This window comes from Gigantopelta aegis, chromosome 8 (genome assembly GCF_016097555.1).
Source record: "Gigantopelta aegis isolate Gae_Host chromosome 8, Gae_host_genome, whole genome shotgun sequence".
Taxonomy (NCBI): Eukaryota; Metazoa; Mollusca; class Gastropoda; order Neomphalida; family Peltospiridae; genus Gigantopelta; species Gigantopelta aegis.
Window position 1 is genome coordinate 11836605 of NC_054706.1, and position 21482 is coordinate 11858086.

General features: G+C 37.9%; 1 protein-coding gene across 2 annotated transcripts; it reads right to left on the reverse strand.

Moving 5' to 3' along the window:
- Nucleotides 1–1488: 1488 nt before the first annotated feature.
- LOC121380192 (protocadherin gamma-A1-like) lies at nucleotides 1489–18749 on the reverse strand. Of its 2 annotated transcripts, XM_041508999.1 has the most exons (8): nucleotides 18683–18748; nucleotides 16788–16868; nucleotides 15117–15286; nucleotides 12380–12430; nucleotides 11524–11613; nucleotides 9836–9922; nucleotides 2388–2507; nucleotides 1489–1677 (listed from the first exon to the last, which is right to left on the reverse strand). In XM_041508999.1, exons 1-8 carry the CDS (start codon nucleotides 18744–18746, stop codon nucleotides 1627–1629), a joined length of 714 nt encoding a protein of 237 aa, XP_041364933.1. In that variant the 5' UTR covers nucleotides 18747–18748; the 3' UTR covers nucleotides 1489–1626. The 2 variants fall into 2 exon arrangements, with proteins under 2 accessions (XP_041364933.1, XP_041364934.1); XM_041509000.1 differs by lacking the exon at nucleotides 16788–16868 and having other exon boundaries at nucleotides 18683–18749.
- Between the last annotated feature and the right edge of the window lie 2733 nt (nucleotides 18750–21482).

Here is a 21482-nt window from a genome sequence, read left to right on the forward strand (position 1 = left end):
ATTTGCAGAACGAATCTAATAATTTTAATTTATTCATTAATAATAAACATTTGCTTCATATTGTGTACAGCTGCGTGTCTTTCTCGCTACAATGGACTATTTCTCATTCCAGCCAGTGCACCACGACTGGTATATTAAAGGCCGTGGTATGTGCTATCCTGTCTGTGGGAAAGTGCATATAAAAGATCCCTTTCTACATTTGGAAAGATGTAGCGGGTTTCCTCTAATGACTACGAGTTAGAATTACCAAATGTTTGACATCCAATAGCCGATCATTGATTAATCAATGTGCTCTAGTGGTGTCATTAAACAAAACAAAACAAACTTCTTCTCGCTACAAACATATTATGTATAATCTCGTGGTTTTATCACTACAAAAATAGAGAAGACATAGCCGTTATATATTATTCATATTAAGATGTTGTTGCAAAAAAAAAAAATTAAAGAAAAAGAAAAGAAAAAGAAGATAGACACACATGTCAAAAATTCAACAAAACCCCCAAAACAAAACCCCCAAAACAAAACAAAACAAACTAAAAAAACAATCCCCCAAAACATCAGTTTGTATTATATCAAGTTTGCGTGTGTACAAATTACATTGCTCCAAAATTATTAAAATGTAACTGATTGCTTTAAGTTATAAATGTTGTATGTACTTGCGCATAAGTGTTAAGTTGTGTGCTATTCTTGAGCGTATGTTTTAAGTATTGCAATATAATGTACTTTCGAATACATGACAATAATTGCGTTACATATTCTTGTGCCTAAATTGTGCTAAATGATTTATAGTATGCTACATAGACTTACGCATTTTTTTAAATATGCTAGATATCCTAGTCCAGGGCCTCGTTTCACGAAGCGATCTTAGCGCTAAGATCACCTTAAGTGTATATAGTCGTTATACACTTAAGGTGATCTTAGGGCTAAGATCGCTTCGTGGAACAGGGCCCAGGGCCGTACCTAGTATTAACTAGTGGGAGAGGGGAGATAAAAAAAAAAGATTCAGAGCATATTAATAGGGTGTCTTGTGCCACATAAAGAAGGTAATTTTGAAATTACTTGTATAAGGGAAAGAAGGAAATGTTTTATTTAACGACCCACTCAACACATTTTATATACGGTTATATGGCGTCGGACATATGGTTATGGACTACACAGAGGAAACCCGCTGTCGCCATTTCATGGGCTACTCTTTTCGATTAGCAGCAAGGGATCTTTTTATGTACCATCCTACATACAGAATAGTGTATACCACGGCCTTTGTTACACCAGTTGTGGAGCACTGGTTGGAATGAGAAAAAGCCCAATGGGCCCTCCGACGGGAATCGATACTAGATCGATCGCGCACTAGGCGAGCGCTCTACCACTGGGCTACGTCCCGCCCAAATTATTTGTATAAGAACCCATGGCCACCCCATCACCTGCAAGATAGGAACCTATATAATCCACACGATTTTTGTTAAGCTACCAGAAACTGACATGAGATGATTTTTTTTTTTTTTTTATTCATTTCTGTTTAAATATACATTAACACGTGTATGATTGATGTATGGCTATGTGTCCAACACTGACATGTTTTTGCTGTTTTGTTTTTCCTTTCGTTACGTAGATATTGTATTCTGATGTTCACTGCACGTGTATGATCACTTTCGCAGAACTGGACAGTCCACCTCCGTCCTAAATGAAATGAAAGTAAAGTAAAGTAAAGTAAATATATGTATATCCCCCGCCTGTTACCAACTACAGTTGAACTGCTGGTGCTACCTTGCACCTGCCAGTGCAGGCGGTCCCTCCTTCATCCACCCCAACCCTTTCCTGTCCTGGGCGGTACTTGTGCCCAGGACAGGCATGCGCTACAACAGCTTGCTCTGAATGTGCACGTTAAACCATTTCCCATTCCATTTCCATTCCATATATATATAAATTAAATTAAATTAAATAAATCAAAATTAAATTAACATCAAATCAAAAATCAAATGGAATCAAATTAAAATAACATTAAAATAATTATACTTAACTTGTAATGAAATATAAAATATAAACAATATATAGAAATAAGCCAAGCGTACCGTGGTCGGGACGTAGCCCAGTGGTAAAGCGCTCGTCTGATACGCAGTCGGTCTAGCATTAATCCCCATTGGTGAGCCCATTGGGCTATTTCTCGTTCTAACCAGTGCATCACGACAGGTATATCAATGGTTGAGGTACGTGCTGTCCTGTGCGTGGGATAGTGCTCATAAAATATCTCTTGCAACTAACGGAAACATAACGGGTTTCCTCTCTAAGACTGTCAAAATGTTTGACATTCATAGGACCAATAGCCGATGTTAATAAAACAATGTGCTCTAGTGGTGATGTTAAACAAAACAAACTTTAGCCAAGCTTACCGTGGCGATAACGTTGAAGTGTAACAGGGTATGTCTGTGAGTTAACAGCGGGCTGTGCAGAGTTATCATCCCTGTGTACTGGTTGACCCTGAACGCCTGGTAAGCGAACAAGTCGTCTGTCTGAACATTGGAAAAAAGGAAAGGAATGTGTTAGTAACGAACCTCGGCATATTTTGAACTACAGCTGTTTGGTGTTTAACATAAGCCGAACACTTAGTTTCTTACCCATGTGCTAGGAAATAGCATTTGACTAAACTGAAGCCATCAAACAAAAACAAAATAATAATAATAATAATAAATAAATAGTACTAAGTAATAATGGTCTTGTTGTTCTTGATGTTCTTGTTGTTGATGATAATGATGATGATGACGACGAGGAGGTGGTGCTGATGTTGTTGATGATGATGATGAGGATGACGACGACGATGGTGATGATTTTGACGATGTGATGGTGATGATGATGATGTTGTTTATGATGATGACGATTATGATGATGATGATGATGATGACGACGATTATGATGATGATGATGTTGATGATGAAGATGATGCTGTCGTTGATGATGGTGTTGATGACAATGTTGATGATGATGACGATGATGAGTAGGAGGAGGAGGATGGTAATTATTTAAAGATTATCTTCACATGTATGCTATATGACACTGCCCACCGAAAGCAATCACAATAAGAATCACGGAATGCACGGGCAACGACTGGGTAAGAAACCTGTGAACTATAATGTTCAAAGTAAGTAGGGAATATTCAATTATAACACAATATAACAGAGATGTATTAATTTTATTGCAATGATGTTTAATGGTAAAACACAAGCACTTATGTGACAACGGATTGGCATGAAAGATTATAGCCAGGATAGTGATGTAGGTCCGAAAGAGACCCAGATAGGCAACAGGGGTGGTGCTTGTCAATTTGACGTTTTCAATATTTGCATTAGTAACGGGTAAAACCTCCGCGTTTCGCCAAGCACGCACGAATCTGACGTGGCATGCTCCTGATTAAATGTCCAATAACATTGGGGGGCGGGGGGGGGGGGGGGGGGGGGTCCTGTCCCATTCCTCTTGGAGAGCGGCGCCTAATTCAGCCAAGACTGATGCTGACGTTCTCGGAGACATCAGTGGGTGAAAGGTCCGGGTTTAGGGCTGGTCACGGTAGTGTGGTGATGTTCTGTTGCTGCAGATATGCAGTGACCAGTAGACTCCGGTGAGCACGGGCGTTGTCGTCCTGAGCACCGTTCTACGAAGCGATCTTAGCACTACTATCGCCGTAAATACCTACCATCGAGACCTTTTTTTTCCTTCTATAATCGCCAGCCCGTTCAACGACGTAGCGTAGCTTATTATCGTAAATTACTGTGAACATTTACAATAGGTACGAGGCAACTGTAAGCCACTAACGTAAATGTCGGTAACCAATTTGCACTTCTTCGCAAAGAAGATTTTAATCATTTAAGGGGCACTTACGACTACCGTAAGGTTGCTTTGTGGGACGGCTGTAAAGTTTGCGGTGCTAGTTGTAAAACTCACTTTAAGTCACTACAATTAACCGTAGCTACAATTCTTTCGTGGAAGGGGGCCTTGAAAAACAAAATGGCGTCCAGCCTGACGTGCGAAGGGCACAACGATCGGTGCAAAGGATGTTGTCACGGTAGTACTGCCTAGTGACCCTCCCATCAACAATAGGCAGCTGGGTCCTGGCAGTCATGGTGATGCCACCCCACACCATGACGGACCCTCCTCCAAATCGGTCATGAGAACGAACGTTGACGTTGACGTTGCCGTCGATCATGGAATTCTAGTGTGAAGTGGACTCGTGTGAAAACATTACCCGAGCCCAACGCCAGTTAGCCCAGTGTCTACGGTGTGTACACCATTGACATCTGGCAGCAATGTGTCAAATGTGGGGTAACGTAAGGTCGACGTGCGTGGATGTTACTTCTTTGCGGTCTGTTACGAATAGTCTGACCAGACACTGTTACGCCAGTTGTAACACGGAGTTCTCTTGCGATTTGATAGGCTGATTGCTCTCGATTCCCCAACGAATAAGTCCTAATGAAGCGGTCCTGAACCGGAGTTGTGGCCCTTGGCCGTCCTGAACAGGGACGATCATCCACATTTCTGGTTTGTCGATATCGGGCCCACAATCGGCTAATGGCACAATTCGCTGGGTGGTGCCAACTTGGAGCATGCCTACAGCCATGAGACGTTCGTAACGTTCGTAATATTGCCGCAGTGTGCACACAACGTATACACAAACTAAGTGTAATGCAGTAGTAATGAAGATTACAAAAAGGAAATGGATGCACTGAAAAGAGAGAATGATGAAATGAAAGATTTGCTAACTGACCTGCAATGCCGCTCAATGAAATATAATCTGATATTTACTGGCCTTGCTGAGAGTCCTAATGAAATTACCGAGTACAAGATAAGAGAATTCCTGGAACATGAACTTGGATTGGACGTGGATTTTCAGTTTGGGAATGTTCATCGGTTCGGAAGGAAACGTGTTGGGGCATATCGACCAATCGTGGCCAGATTTTTATTCCAACGTGACATAACTTTAATCAAAGATCATGCATACCAGTTAAAGGGAAAGCCGTACGGTATCAGTGAACAGTTTCCGTACGTGATCGAAGAACGCCGGAAAAACTCTATCCTGTGGCTAAGAGACTAAGACAAGCTGGGCACAAGACAAAACTGGTCCGGGACAAATTGTTTGTTAATGGGAGACCCTATGATGAAAAAATACACGCCGATCAGCGTACGTATCGTGATGTGGTACAGAACACACAGAGTCAACTACGACCCAGTCAGACCCAAGCGCGTGATACGAGACCGCCAACGAAACGTTCGCGTGTTTCCTCGTCACCAACAGTTACTGTCGACACGCACAACCATCCGATACCACGTGCGGTAGATGAACCCATAGAAGTGACTGCATAGGACAAGTCGGAGAATGTGAATGACCTATTACACTGCATAGCTTGGAACGTGCACGGGGGCTTCCGTGAAAAACTATGTGACGATAATTTCAAAAATCATATTTTACTATACGACTTAGTTATTCTATCAGAATGTTGGTTGGAAAACGATTACGAGTTAGCAATTGATGGTTACGAATGTTTTGTGTTTGCTATGAAACGCCGAAAGTGTTTTCAAGGCGGTGGATTGATCGTAATGATCAAAAACAAGTTTAAGCCATTTATAACGGTTGTAGAAAATAGCTATGATAGTATTATTTGGTTGAAAATTGATAAGCTTCTCAGTAAACGCAATAATGATACATTTATCGCCTGTGTTTACTTACCCCCACAAAATTTGTCCTACTATAAATTATACGAAATCGATATTTACCAGGAATTACATAACAGTGTCGAATTGTATTCGGGCTTGGGTGATGTATTTTTAATTGGCGATTTTAACAGTAGAACAGCAGAAAATGCTGACTATATAAAATTTGATAATTTGGACAATACTGTCCTTGGCCATATAGAAAATGTATGTTCGTACACAGACGATCTGATTGAGGACAACCGTTCTAACCCAGATAATGGAATCAACGGATTTGGGCGGCAGTTACTTAATTTTTGTAAAGCATCAGGCTTCCGTATTGTTAACGGACGATGTAATAATGGCTTCTCCGGTGATTTTACCTTCAATGGTTCGCAAGGTGTAAGTGTTGTGGACTATTTAATTACAAAGCCAAGTTTATTTAAATGTATTGAATCGTTTAATGTGGGATGTTTTAATCAATATTCAGATCACGCCCTTTTGCTCGTATCGCTACAGCTCCGATTGGCTGATGGGAGGGAGGAAGAACCAGGTGAAATAGGTCACAGATACGATAGGTGTCGGTGGTCAGCTGACTACAAACCTCTGTGTTCAGAGGCTTTACGTGTTAACATCGATTTATTGAATGCTTGTTTACCTATAGATATAGAAAATTCACAACAGGGTGTGGATAACATTATTGATAGTTTTACTCATACTCTAAAAGATATAACAGAGCAATTCGTTGTTGTGAAACACAAAAGTAGAGGGAAATCTTTAGTCGGTAACAATAATAGTGGCCAAGACGAACAAAATGTATTCTCGCATACTAAAATCGACAAACCATGGTTCACTCATGATTGCAGGGCGTTGTATAACCGATATATGGATTCTTTGCGTGCATTCAACAAGCATAAGTTTGATAAAAATCATAAATCACTGCATGAATGTAAACATGAGTATAAGAAAATGGAATTAAAACTGAAAAGACAATACAAGTTACCAGAGGAAAACCAACTAGATTACTTACGTAAATATAACCCTAGACAATTCTATAAATATTTTTCAAAAAGTAAACAGAATCGAGCTGATATAACACTAACTGAATTTTTCAATTATTTTAAGGACAGTAGTTCCGTTGATATTAATTTAGATACGACTTGTGGTTATGAAACCAATGAAAATAGTGATACTGTGTTTGATGAATTAGACAAGCCAATTAATGAAAGCGAGGTCTTAGCAGTAATTAGAGAATTAAAACGCAACAAAAGCCACGGGCTAGATGGTATTATGAATGAGTTCTTTATCGAATTTGAAAATATATTATTGCCAGTGATTTGTAAGTTATTTAATGTAATACTGAACACTGGATTTTACCCGACTGTATGGTCAATTGCTGTCATTGTACCAGTCCATAAAAAGGTAATATAAATGATCCGAACAATTACAGAGGTATAAGTTTTGGTAAGCTGTTTAGCTAAGTTGTTTACCGGTGTGCTTAACAAGAGGTTATATCAGTGGTCAGAAGAATACAACATTATAACAGATGCGCAATTTGGTTTTCGAAAAGGAGTTAGCACTGTTGATGCTATATTTTCGCTATATTCTATAATAATGAAATCTCTGGAACATAATGGTAAATTATATTGCTGTTTTGTGGATTATAAGAAAGCGTTTGACTCTGTGAATCGATATAATCTGTGGACCAAACTATTTAAGTACGGAATTAATGGCAAACTGTTAAAAGTATTAAAATCTATGTATAACTGTGTTAGATCCTGCATAAATGTAAATGGTTTTAGATCTGATTTCTTTAAAAATACCATTGGCCTAATGCAAGGTGAAGTTTTATCACCGATACTTTTTTCACTCTTTCTAAATGACCTAGAAAATGAATTTATTGTTAAGGGTTGCCCTGATGCTATGTTTAGAGATCTCAGTGTTTTTCTGTCACTCTTTGCAGATGATACGGTTATTTTCTCTGAAAGTATATATGGATTACAGCATATGCTTGACACATTGTTCCTTTATAATAACAAATGGGGTTTAACTGTAAATAAAACAAAAACCAAAATTATGATTTTCAGAAAACGTGGTAAATTACTAGATGATGAAAAATGGTCCTATGATGGTGACTCGGTCGAAGTAGTAGACCAATTTAACTAGCTTGGTATTGTCCTACATTTTACCTGCAAATTTTCACATGCTATAAAATGTATATCTGAACAAGGAAGAAAAGCATGTTTTGCAATGAAGAAAAGTTCCAAGCCCTTGTTTTTAAACCAAAGTTCATTTTTGGCGTTATTTGATACGTATGTAGCTAGCGTACTGTTCTATGGTTGTGAAATTTGGGGTTTTCAAAAAGCAGATAAATTGAAAAAATTCACCTTGATTTTTGTAAAAATGTTCTAAAAGTTAAAGGATGTACAAGCAATATTATGATTTATTTTGAATTAGGTAGATATCCATTGGTGCATGAACGTACCTATCGTATGATGAAATATTGGTTCAAACTGATCAAAACTTATAATTGTATAATGAGTACAATGTATAGTGAGTTGAAATCTAGCTGCGTCTATAAAAATAACTGGGTATTTTTTATTAAGAAAACATTTCAAGAGTTGGGGCTTGGTTATATTTGGGACAATCAGGATCATCTGGTAGAAAGTACGATGTATTATTTATCACTAATTAAACAAAGGATTTTTGACCAAGCATTGCAGAATCTTTACCATCAGCTAAATACATCTGTGAAATGCGGCAATTTGTATAGATACTTGGTCGAAGACTTAAAAACTCAACAATACTTGGTCAAACCTATACCTGATATTTATAAAACATGTATTACGAAATTAAGGCTATCTTCACATATTTTGGCAATAGAAAACTGGTAGATATAAGAAAATAAGTCGTCCCAATAGAGTATGCATTTATTGTAATAGCGGAGATGTAGAAGATGAATATCATTTTGTATTAATATGTACATTGTACAGAGATTTAAGAGAAAATTATATAAAGAAATACTACTGGAATAGGCCATCTATGCTAAAGTTTATACAGTTGCTGACCAGTAAAAACAAAAATATATTGTGTAAATTGGGAAAATATATATTTAAAGCATTTAAAATTCGAACTTCCTTAGTCTAAATATACTGGAATTATCAAGATATATAATATGTTGCATTTGAATGTCAATTTGTATATAATACTCTACCTATAAAACTATAATTTACATTCTCCTTATTGAGAATATATATGTACATGTGTGTGTGTGTGTGTGTGTGTGTGTGTGTGTGTGTGTGTGTGTGTGTTCTATTTATTATCCTAATTGTATGTACATGTGATATTGTATGTTTACTAGTATTGTTGTTTGTTCATACCAATAAGCCGTTATGCTTACGGTGAATAAAGAATTGAATTTCAAATCGCACCCTTCGCACGTGCACCGTTTTTTTCCATGCTTTTTGAGTGGGAACATTAACGCACATTGTGCAATTATATCTCCCTATTCTAAAATTATTGATATTTGAAATGGAATACCCCTACTTATTTTTAACAGTCTATTTTATTAACAGCACTAAGTAATAATGGTGTTGTTGTTGTTGATGATGATGATGTACTTGATGATGATGTTGTTGATGATGACGATAATGATGTTGTTGATAATGATGACGATGACGACGATGATGAAGTTGATGATAATGATGACGTCGTTGATGATGATGATGTTGATGATAATCATAATGTTGATGACGATGTTGATGACATGTTCTTGATGATGCCGATGATGGTGATGATGACGATGAGGATGGATTTGATGTTGTTGATGAAGTAGTTGATGATAATGATGACGTTGATGATGTTGATGATGTTGTTCATGATGATGATGCTGTCGTTGATGATGGTGTTGGTGATGTTGTTGATGACGATGATGATGATGTTGTTGATGTTGCTGCTGATGGTGGTGATGATAGTGTTGATGATGATGTTGATGATGATGTTGTTGATGATAATGTTGATAATGATGCTAATGTTGATGACGATGTTGATGACATGTTCTTGATGATGCTGATGATGCTGCTGATGATGGTGATGATGCTGATGCTGATAATGATGATGATGAAGAGGAGGAGGATGGTAGTTATTTAAGAATTAACTTCACCTGTATGCTATACGATACTCTCCCACCGAAAGTCGCATCAGGGTCTGTTGCAATCACAATAAGAACCACGGAATGCATGGGCAACGACTGGATTAAAAAAAAATCAAATTTGTTTAACGACACCTCACCAAGTTTTGTACTTCGGCAATTTGGTTATAAGCACATGGCTGTTTCAACATTTCAGTCAGAGAGAGAGAGAGAGAGAGAGAGAGAGAGAGAGAGAGAGAGAGAGAGAGAGAGAGAGAGAGAGAGAGAGAGAGAGAGAGAGAGAGAGAGAGAGAGAGAGAGAGAGAGAGAGAGAGAGAGAGGACAGTACATACCAAGGCCTATGACATACCAGTTGGGGTGAATTGGAAGGAAATATACCGGTCTCGGTGGCGTCGTGGTTAGGCCATCGGTCTACAGGCGAGCGACGCGAGCGATGCGGGCGATTATTTTAGAAATCATTGATTTCAATTGCATCATACTAACAGATAGATATGTCGCGTCGCACGCGTCCGGTTAGGATACTGTAATTGAAATCAATAATTTCTAAAATAATCGCTCGTGTCGCTCGCGTCACTCGCGGCCGGTTAGGATACAGCTTTAGTCAGGTGGTCAGTCAGTCCGCCAGCTAACCATTCATTCAGTCAATCAGTCACTCAACCAGTCAGTCACTCACTCACTCACTCACTCACTCAACCCGTCAGTCAGTCACTCACTCACTCACTCACTCACTCAACCAGCCAGTCAGTCACTCACTCACTGACTCAACCAGTCAGTCAGTCAGTTAGCCAGCCAATCAGTCAGTTAACAAGTCAGTCAACATGTCAGTCAGTCAGTTAGTCAGTCACTCACTCAACCAACCAACCAACCAACCAACCAACCAGCCAGCCAGCCAGCCAGCCAGCCAGCCAGCCAGCCAGCCAGCCAGTCACTCACTCAATCACTCACTCACTCACTCAACCAGTTAGTTAGTTAGTCTGTCAGTCAGTTAGCCATCCAATCAGTTAGTCAACAAGTCAATCAGTCAGCCAACATGTCAGTCAGTCAGTTAGTCACTCACTCACTCAACCAACCAACCAACCAGCCAGCCAGCCAGCCAGTCACTCACTCACTCACTCACTCACTCACTCACTCACTCACTCACTCAACCAGTCAGTCAGTTAGTCTGTCAGTCAGTTAGCCAGCCAATCAGTTAGTCAACAAGTCAATCAGTCAGTCAACATGTCAGTCAGTCAGTTAGTCACTCACTCACCCAATCAGTCAGTCAGTTAGTCAGCCAGTTAGTCAGCCAGCAAGTCAATCAATCAGTCAGTCAGTCAGTCAGTCAGCCCCAGTCAATTACTCAGTCAGCAAGATAATCAGTCAGTCGGTCAGTCAGCCCCAGTCAATTACTCAGTCAGCAAGATAGTCAGTTTTTTTTTTTTTTTTTTTTTTTTTTTTTTTTTTTTTTTTTTTTTTTTGTTAGTCGGTCAGTCAGCCCCAGTCAATTACTCAGACAGCTAGTTAGTTAGTCAGTCAGACAGCCAGACAGTCAGTCAGTCAGTCAGTCAGTCAGTCACTCAGCCCCAGTCAATTACTCAGTCAGCTAGTTAGTCATTAATTCAGACAGGTCGTCAGCCACTACCCAACCATTTAGTCAGTCATGATGAATATAGCTCTGAGTAAATAATTAAATTAACATGTAATATGTAAAAACAACGTACATGTAATACTGTAACTTTGTATTCGTGTTGAGTGAACATCGGGGCGTTGTCATTCATGTCGGTAATAACAAGTACATATCTTGAAATTGCCTGGAAACAAAACGCAGATATCAGAGATGTTATGATAAAGTACACTTATAACGAACATGCTTAGAACGAATACTGTATAGAACGAACTGATCGTAAAATCCCGTTTTATTTTAGTATACATTAATAACCGACTTATGCAAATGTGTACAACGAACTACAGCTATAAGGGAACTAACTACCATGGTCCCTTCAGGTTTGTTATAAGAGTACTTTACTGTAGTTTATTTTGGACAGTCCTCTTGTCTGTGTTCTAGGAAGTAACTAAACACAAGAGTCAAAGATTACGTATTGGTATTCGCTGCCATTACAAATTCGTCTGGAGTGTGTAAACATTAGTGTTATATTGAAAACTATGTAAATAGTCTACAATTTGAAAGTGGCTTGTCGATAAACGTAATCAGCAATGTTGAAGAGTAATTTTGACAGAAGAAATAAAAAAAACAGTGGCTGTCCTCTTACAGATAAAACACCTGATTCTGTATCACTGGAGTAGTCACGACTTTAGACTTCATTAAATCCTGATCAATATTAAGTGGAAAACAAATACTTTCAGTTTAATTATAATTCATTTGTGGCTAAAACGCATGCGCACGCACACACACATACATATGTATGCATGAGTGTATATATGTATATCATTGTATGTGTGTTTGTGTATGCGTGTGTGTACATGTATGTATGTACGTGTGTTTGTATGTAATTGCATGAAAACAGCGCACATATATCAATAATTAAGACATAAAAAAACGTGGTATTGGATACTTGCTTTGTACTGCCCATCGGTGACTGAAATGTGAATATGTCGGTTACTTGGAGCCTGAAATACATAAATGCACACACAATAAAACAGACAGTGCCCTAAAGTTTCAGTCCGGAGAATGTGTGTATTTGTTAATCATTTAGAACAGACCATTACACTATTTTTCTTCACGTCACATCATTCTTTGGTACTATGGCCCCAACTCACAACTCTTCCCACCCCCATCGTTTATATTTGCATGACTCAAAGACAATGTGTTTATCCTACAAACACACACACCTACCCCCCCCCCCCCCCCCCCCCCCCCACACACGCACACACACACTTGATTAAGGCTATAATTACTGGCGATCTGTGTTCTCAAATAAATTCAGTATCAAACGAATTCGCTTTTTCCCGTGGTCCTCTCCATAAAGTAATTCCTGGGTCCACCCTTGCCGAATGGATGTCACACTAGTAAGATTGGGAAGCGAGATTGCACCTTTAACACACGTTGCTCGTTATTGAAATCAAACTATACAAAATAACATTTAATTATTTCTTTTGTATAACGACGCCACTAAAACATATTAATTAATTAATCATCGGCTGTTGGGTATCAAATCTGATTGGTAGCGTTCCGGCCCAACAATTGCGGGCGATTGGGTGCCACAGGTTCTGGTCTCGGTAACGGCATGAGGAAATTTGTGAAGGCAATAAAGGATTTTAATATCCCCTGTGCCAGTGCGTCATTGAATATATGTATGTTTAAGTCAAAACCCGACATGTATACATTAGAGATATTCAAAATATAAAAATACATATACATACATACATACATACATACATACATATACATACATATATATATATATATATATATATATATATATATATATATATATATATATTAAATATTGATTTTCAAATACCTAGTGGGGCCGTAACTAACTCGGAATCGGGGGCATCTGAGCCAAGGGATACCAAAAATAACAAAAAGTGTACTTCTGTCTTTTAATTTTGATTTCGCCATCAATTAAGACATGAAGATCATCATACGACTCAACAATAACAGTTGCGGATGATGGTCATGATGATGTTGATGATGATGACAGCGATGATGATGATGATGGCGATAGTGATGACGAAGTTGATGTTGATAATGTTGGTGATGATGTTGTTATTCCGGATGATGATGCTGCTGCTGCTGCTGCTGCTGTTGATGATAATGATGGTGCTGCTACTGTTATTGAATGAATGAATGAATGAATGAATGTTTAACGACACCCCAGCACGAAAACTACATCGGCTATTGGGTGTCAAACTATGATAAATGCAAAACTAAAGTGATGATCAATATCAATATAAAAATTCAACAGTTAAATAAAAAAAGAGTGTAAAGAACTGTGTGCAAAAATAAACTGACGATCAAAAGAAAGTATACCAATTATTATTTCAAAGTATTAAAAACAACACAAAACACAAGTTGATGCAAATGTTATATTTTGAAAGTATAATAATTTGGCGATAAAAAAACACGAGTATACTCAATAAAACCCATAAAATGATAACACCACAGTTCACAACAGCACTAGGGGTGAAATGTGCGATTTCATAAAGGACCACTCATAACGAAGGTGAATAAATTTGACCACAAAGAACATGTTTCAATAGCGTGTATGTCCACCATGTGCAAGTATGCAAGCATGGACCCGACGTCGGACAGATTTCCATCAATGACAATAAGGTCTGTCCGCTGTTGGCCACAGATACCGCCCCAAACCATCACAGATCCACCACCAAACGGTTCAGTCTTCTAAACACAGCACGGAGCTGTTCTCTCTCCTGCACGTCGGTTTATCCGAGTCCTGCCATCAGCTCTGAATAACTGGAACCTGCTCTCATCAGAAAAGAGTACACGTTGCCAGTTACGATGTTGCCAACGTTGAAACTGACGTGCCCAACGTAAACGTCAAAGTCGATGTTGCCTCGTCAATGTCATCCCTCTGAATGGTCGATAGGCCCTGATACCATGCTGTCGTAGTCGACGACGTACAAGGCCAGTCGCTGCAGATGACGTCATAGTGAGGAATCTGTTACGTAAGTGTAAGATGCGGAGATGGCGGTCCTCGTTGGCTGTTGTGACGCGGGGTCTTCCACTTCATGGTCTGTCTGCAGTCCTGCCAGTCACCCTGTAACGCTGTATCAACCTGGTGATCGTCAATTTTATGCAATTCAGGATTCTTGCTACATGGGCATAACTCGCACCCAACTGCACCATACCAATCTCTCTCTCTCTCTCTCTCTCTCTCTCTCTCTCTCTCTCTCTCTCTCTCTCTCTCTCTCTCTCTCTCTCTCTCTCTCTCTTTCTCACAGCAGTTAGCCTTGCCATGTTCTCTGGTGTTTTACTGTTGACTGAGGCATGTTCTAAGTAATGGCACCCTTTTTTACACCCTTACGTGCACGAGTATCATGTTTCTCGTGCAGTATACATTTGATGAATAAACTAATTTTGCACGTGCGGCATCGCCCAAATGCAGCAATGTACGACTATTCGTCACTGATTGCATTATAACGAACAATATTGGAACCTATCTAACCTTCCATGAACGTGTATTGTGTTTATTTATAATAAAATAATTGGTATACTTTCTTTTGATCGTCAGTTTACAAATATTCTGCTGTTATTGATGATGATGCTGATGTCGTTGATGATGATGATGATGACGATGACGATGCTGATGATGACGGTAGTGATACTCACAAAATCTCGGTCTACTAGTGTCTTTAGTGCAAGATCGGCTGTGATTTGCTTTCCAGATTTACGAACATTCACTATTCGTATCAGTGTAGCCGTGTCGTTGTCTGCAGTGTCAAACGTAAGGTTTCGAGCGCCATCTTGGTCGGTCGCCATTATTTGTCCAATGACAGTCCCTGCAGTGGATAGCAACAGTAATAAAAGTAGTTCATTATCAATGCCTTAAGCTGCAAGCGCCGTAGATAACTAAACATGAACATACATTTTGAACCTGGAAATTACACATTACTTAAAACGCCATCTTAAATTATAACAGTTGGCAAATCCAACATGTTTGTGTCGCCTTTATGTTTTTAAAAGGTTGTAAAAGACCATTAGAATTAAGGTGAGTGACTCTATCTTAATATCATGGTTTTCGACAATATTTTATAGGTATAGTCCTACCGTAGAGACCCCAAAAGTGAAGTGTACCAGGGCCGGAAGTATAACATTTGTCACTATGGTGAACATTAATCTCTGGGGTGCAGAGTTCATGAAAATATAAGATGACATTTTCTAAAGTTGGTAAGAACAAGAGGGCGGCCATTTTCCAAAATGACCGCCAGTCCATCAATACAACTGTATATCTTTAGAACTACAATTATTAGAAATGTAATATTGGTATTTATGGAGTCAATACGTTCACTAAAACGATTTGTTATACTGTCAGATGATATTTTGTCAAACAAGTTAAAATGGCCGACGGAAATGGTGGGGTTTTGTCATGAAAATCGAATAAATTGTGTTACAAGACACCTTTTATGTTAAATACTACATTATGATGATTGATAGTAGATTAAATGTGCGAAGCAGGAAGGAAGAAATGTTTTATTTAACAACGCACTCAACACATTTTATTTACGGTTATATGTCGTCGGACATATGATTAAGGACCACACAGATATTGAGGGAGGAAACCCGCTGTCGCCACTTCATGGGCTACTCGTTTCGATTACCAGCAAGGGATCTTTTATATGCACCATCCCATAGACAGGATAACACATACCACGGCCGTTGATGTACCAGTCGTGGTGCACTGGCTGGAGCGAGAAATAGCCCAATGGACCCACCGACGGGGATCGATTCCAAACCGACCGCGCATCAAGCGAGCTCTTTACCACTGGGCTACGTCTCGCCCCTAAATGTGCGATACCACAATGTTTATTGGTGTACTGCCTGGGTTGGTTGATACGCTGCTGTTATTAGTTTTATTAGAAAACTTTAACATTAATGGCAATAAGAATTGATTTGCTCCACTGGAGCTTGAAGACACATTCGTGAGTTTATCAAAGCACAGCAGTTGTGTTTAAATGTTGCGTCAGGAATTGATGTTATCAGATGTGAATGCTAGAGGACAGGTTTAATTTAAAGTCGTGTAGAACACAGTACTTGTGTTTTTACTTTGCATTGGTCAGTGATGCTGTACAATGGGGGTGCGAGACTTCAGCTTCAATTTCGGTAGACTCGCGAATAAATAGCAACTACCCAATGTTTGACATCCAATAACGGATGTTTAATAAATTAATGTCTTCTGGTGGTGTCATTAAACAAAGCAAACTCTAAGATACGGCCACGATCATGTATTCCGGTTTTCACGTTCACAATGATTAGATGGGGATGCCAGACTCGACCACTCACCCACTGGGCTGTTTTCGGCCACGGTAAATTTGTGATGATGACCCATAGAGGTAAACATTGGAACGTGATCTTCTGATCTCACTGAAATCATACAAAAGACTCAAAAAGCCTTAGAAGAGTATGATATCATGGTAGTTTGCTTGGGTTGGGAAGGATCGGAAAGAGTTAAGGACAAAGCAATTATATACATAGCAAACATTACCCTCAAACGATGTCCAGTTCCCAGTCGTGTATGTGCGTTTATTATTTGTTTGTTTGTTGTTTTTGTTGTGTTTTTAATGTTTTAGTGGAGGTCTGGGTATTCCGTGGATATTTGCAATAGATCTAACATATGCTATCATATCAAAACACTATTTAAAAGAACAAATGGGTTAAATGATGATTCAAAAATTTGAATTTAAAACACTATAAACCACCGAACAGAATAGTCTTAATATTAATTTTGCTTTTTTGTTGCCCCAAATCAATGTGACAATGTCCAGGGTGGGGAGCCTTGAATAATTGAGTTACACAGTGTTTGTAACATACTCATGTACATACATATCCATATCCACACACTCATACATAATTAAAGGGACATTCCCAAATTGGCTGCAATTTTTAGGATGTTATCGACTAACAGAGACTTTTTAACGATTGTAATTACATATCAAATATATTTTTCTACATAAAATATCAATGGCTGTATATTAAACGTGTTTCTGATCGTTCTACTGATTGTACGTACGACATTATTTGACAACAAAATCCGGTTTGGGCTTGTTAATAATATTAAGACGACCAGAAACACATTGAATATACAGAAACTGATATTTAATATGTAAGTTTAATCGTAGAAATATTTTATTTCTCGGAAACATCTTACAATGCAGCAACTCAGGAATGTCCCTTTAATACATACATAAACATATTTTCACAGATATACACATATATTTTTAGCGATTTAAATGTACCAAATTAGTTTGTTACTGGTGCCTCAGTAAGTTTTGATCTGAGGGGAAAAGAAAGAAAGAAAGAAAGAAAGAAAGAAAACAAAGAGAAAGAAAGAAAGAAAGAAAGAAAGAAAGAAAGAAAGAAAGAAAAGAAAAGAAAGGAAAGGAAAAGAAAGAAAAAGAAGAGGAAGAAAGATAAGAATGCCAAAAAAAATTTAAGAATAAATAAATAAATAAATGAGTGGAATTTGTTGTTTACTTTCTTTTTTTTTGATGGATTAGAAATTCTGGTACAAAATGAGCACAGTTAGAAAACAGACGTTTTACTGAATTTGTGTATCTTGTTTTCTTTTGTTCAAATAAAAAGATCAAGCCACTTGCCCCAGCAGTAATTAAATAAATTGTTCACACTCGCAATTTTTTAAATAAACGTATTTCTCTATTTCAAATTTTCTTTTTAAAATAACTTTTATAGTATTAATACATAAATTTCTTTTAAGCATTTTCATGGTGTAAATATACTATTTAATATTAATTGTTACACAGTTTACAGTTTTAACCAAATCAGTATCTATCATCCCAAAGATAACTACATTTTTATTAAGTGAAGTGTGAAATTTTCTACAGCTATCCAAAGCTGTTGTACTTTGGCACACTTATAAAAACAAATGTTGCAAAGTTATAGGCAAGTTATTGCTAAATGTACATTTATCTGAAGCTACATAGTACTTATTTGTACTAAGAAGTCTGTGTTGCAGAGTATACTGATACCATATTAAAGTGGTATCATTTAAACATTTAAAAGGTAAAACATAATATGTTTCCCATGTAAAGCGATCAAATGTTAGACCATTATTTGTATATTTTGTTTGTGTCTTTGGAATTTTGCATTAATATTCTGACATTTAGAAGAAGAAGAAAAAGCATGTTAAAAATGTATGATTGGAATGATAAATTGTATACCTGCTCTTGTTACCACAACGACGGTCAACATAACACGAAGCACCTCCATGATGTTGTGGAACATTGGGTGGTCTGAAATAAGAATAGCTGATCATTTGACAACACCCCAGCACATTTTATTTATATGGTTATTAGATTTACATGCATGATACAAAGAGTGAAAGAAGAAACCCGCTGCCGCCATATACATACTTCCGACTGATTAACAAAAAAGTGTTTTGTAGATGGTCTTTCCCTCAAACAGGACAGCACATACCACGTGAACTTTAGGCTCAGTGGGGAGGTGTACGGACACACACAGCGTCCCACCCATTATTCTATCTTTGCTCAAGGTTGAGTCGAAAGGTCGTTAGCCAAAGTCGCGATTGTTTCCTCGACCCATTATCATATCCTTGTCTCTAAGAGGACTGCCACTCTCAAGGATATAACAAACATATTTCATCCTTCCTGGAGGACTGTCATTCCCAAGGATATCCGAAACATGATATTTCATCCTTCTTGCATAACCCTTGGGAGGACTACCACTCTCTAGACTAGCTTAGAAAATCCAAACTTGCACATGATAGAGTTCAATGGAATTTATACAGCTGTGATGACATGCACACATGAATCACTGTAGAACAGTGATAGTATCAAGTGTTCGCGTAAGGTGAGCATATCCCGCCCCAACAATAGTATGGATTACACAAGTTATACAACTTACTAGACCTTCTCCAAAAAGAACGAAAAGAAGCAATGAAAGTTCTCTATGCATTCGATAATCTAACAGCAGGTTTGTCACAATCAAAACAACCAAGTCATCGCTATCGAGTGATACCAAGATAGTTCAACTCACAGCAAGCGTGCAGCACAGCCCCATCCATCCTTTTATCATCGTCTACATGTAATAGTAAAATAATTTGTGACGTCTTTAAAAAAAAAAAATATATATATATATATATATATATAAGCAACTTGATAATGTTTAATGTGTAGTATTAGTGTTGGGTGTAAACGGAATATTATGAACATAACAACACAGATACACAATAAGCACACAGACATGGCAAAACAACATGAAACTAATACAGATTTAAAATTACACCTAGAAAAAAACAAAAATCTTTTCTTACCCGTTTACGATTTATTACTTACTGTGCTTCCAGTAAGAACAAGAAATGAGCTATCTGAAATTTGCTATCTGAAAATGTTGTTGTGTCCCCCAAACGAGGACGCTATGCCCTCACCCTCTGATAAGTAATTCAAACAAAATAACGCCGAATGCATGTTTGTTGCTATGCAGTGATGGACTTGTATAGATAAAGATTGAATTATTTTCCCAGTACAGCCGAACAACTGCATCGGAAGCGGGGAGGGGCTGTAGAGGGGGGCACTGCCCACCCACACCCCACACCCTCAACTCTAAATAGAATGTATTAACCCCTCGCCCATCTCAAAGGCGAATTAATTTAATAGCTGGTTTCAATAATATATGAAGCTAAATTTATTAACCCCAGAAACAAATTTGGTAGTGTCAGTTTTTGAGGCCCTGATTTCACTACCTTAGTCATGTTATAGGTTAGAAATTGTGCATAACATATAAACTGAAACCACACACACACACACACACACACACATGCACATGCACACGCACGCACACACTCACACACACACACACACACACACACACACACACACACACATACAGACAGATACATATATATATATATATATATATATATATATATATATATATATATATATATATATATATATTGTTACGGGGATCCTATAATACCCGTAACTGAATGAAACACGATTGTCCAAACATCTCTCCTAACTGTATATCTATTAGATCTCTCTGTAACAGGCAGTTATACCCGCTGTGGCTCGTCTCTAGGTATGATCAGAGATAAGATCTTATATAAGTATATATTATTATAGCACGTTTAGTTCACTAGAAAACACAACAAAAACACAATACACTTTGGAATCTGTATTAACCTACGCTGACAAATGTACTGCCGCAGTAGTTAATTAACAACAACAAATAATAACAACCCAGAACTGATCACTTAATTAGTTAATCTCTAGGTGTCTAGTTTACACAATGTGCTAATCACTTCACCGTAACACAACACCCAGACGTGTGATAATTGAGAAACGCTTCCAGGAGAACTTAATTAATAAAGGAATTACAACTCTATTCCTAACTGGTTAATTTTTAATTAACCCTTACTACTCGTTCAATCACGTGTGATAATTGAGAAACGCTTCCAGGAGAACTTAATTAATAAAGGAATTGCAACTCTATTCCTAACTGGTTAATGTAATTAACCCTTACTACTCTTTCAATAACGTGTGATAATTGAGAAACGCTTCCAGGAGAACTTAACTAATAAAGGAATTACAACTCTATTCCTAACTGGTTAATTTTTAATTAACCCTTAACTACTCATTCAGTAACCTTGTAACACAGAATTAATACTGGTACCTATCACAATAAAGACAATAACCTACAGTTTACCTTGGTCCTCTAGGATGACTGGTTAAGCTTTTTATAATTATTTATGACAGTGAGCCTACAGATTACTGCGTCAGATGACCGGCAGCACCGTCTAAATAATATTGGTATAATACAGTATTAAAATATTTAAAGTCACATCAATCACATCAAGGTTATACACAGAGCAGAAAATATATATTTACCAAAGTCCCGTCTGAACTAATATAGATCGTTCAGTGGACGACGTCCGTGCCCCTGGATACTTCCAAATGTTTCTCCTCAATATATCTAAAATCCTAGCTATTTATTCAAAAC

What these genes read in the sequence shown, in the direction of transcription:
- LOC121380192 (XM_041508999.1), bottom strand. Translation starts at nt 18,746, where the DNA reads ATGTTCCACAACATCATGGAGGTGCTTCGTGTTATGTTGACCGTCGTT. An exon ending in CGTTGTGGTAACAAGAGCAG is followed by an intron (nt 16,869 to 18,682) that starts GTATACAATTTA and finishes GTATGATTTCAG; the next exon opens with TGAGATCAGAAGATCACGTT. An exon ending in GAGTATCGTATAGCATACAG is followed by an intron (nt 2,508 to 9,835) that starts GTGAAGTTAATT and finishes TCCAATGTTCAG; the next exon opens with ACAGACGACTTGTTCGCTTA.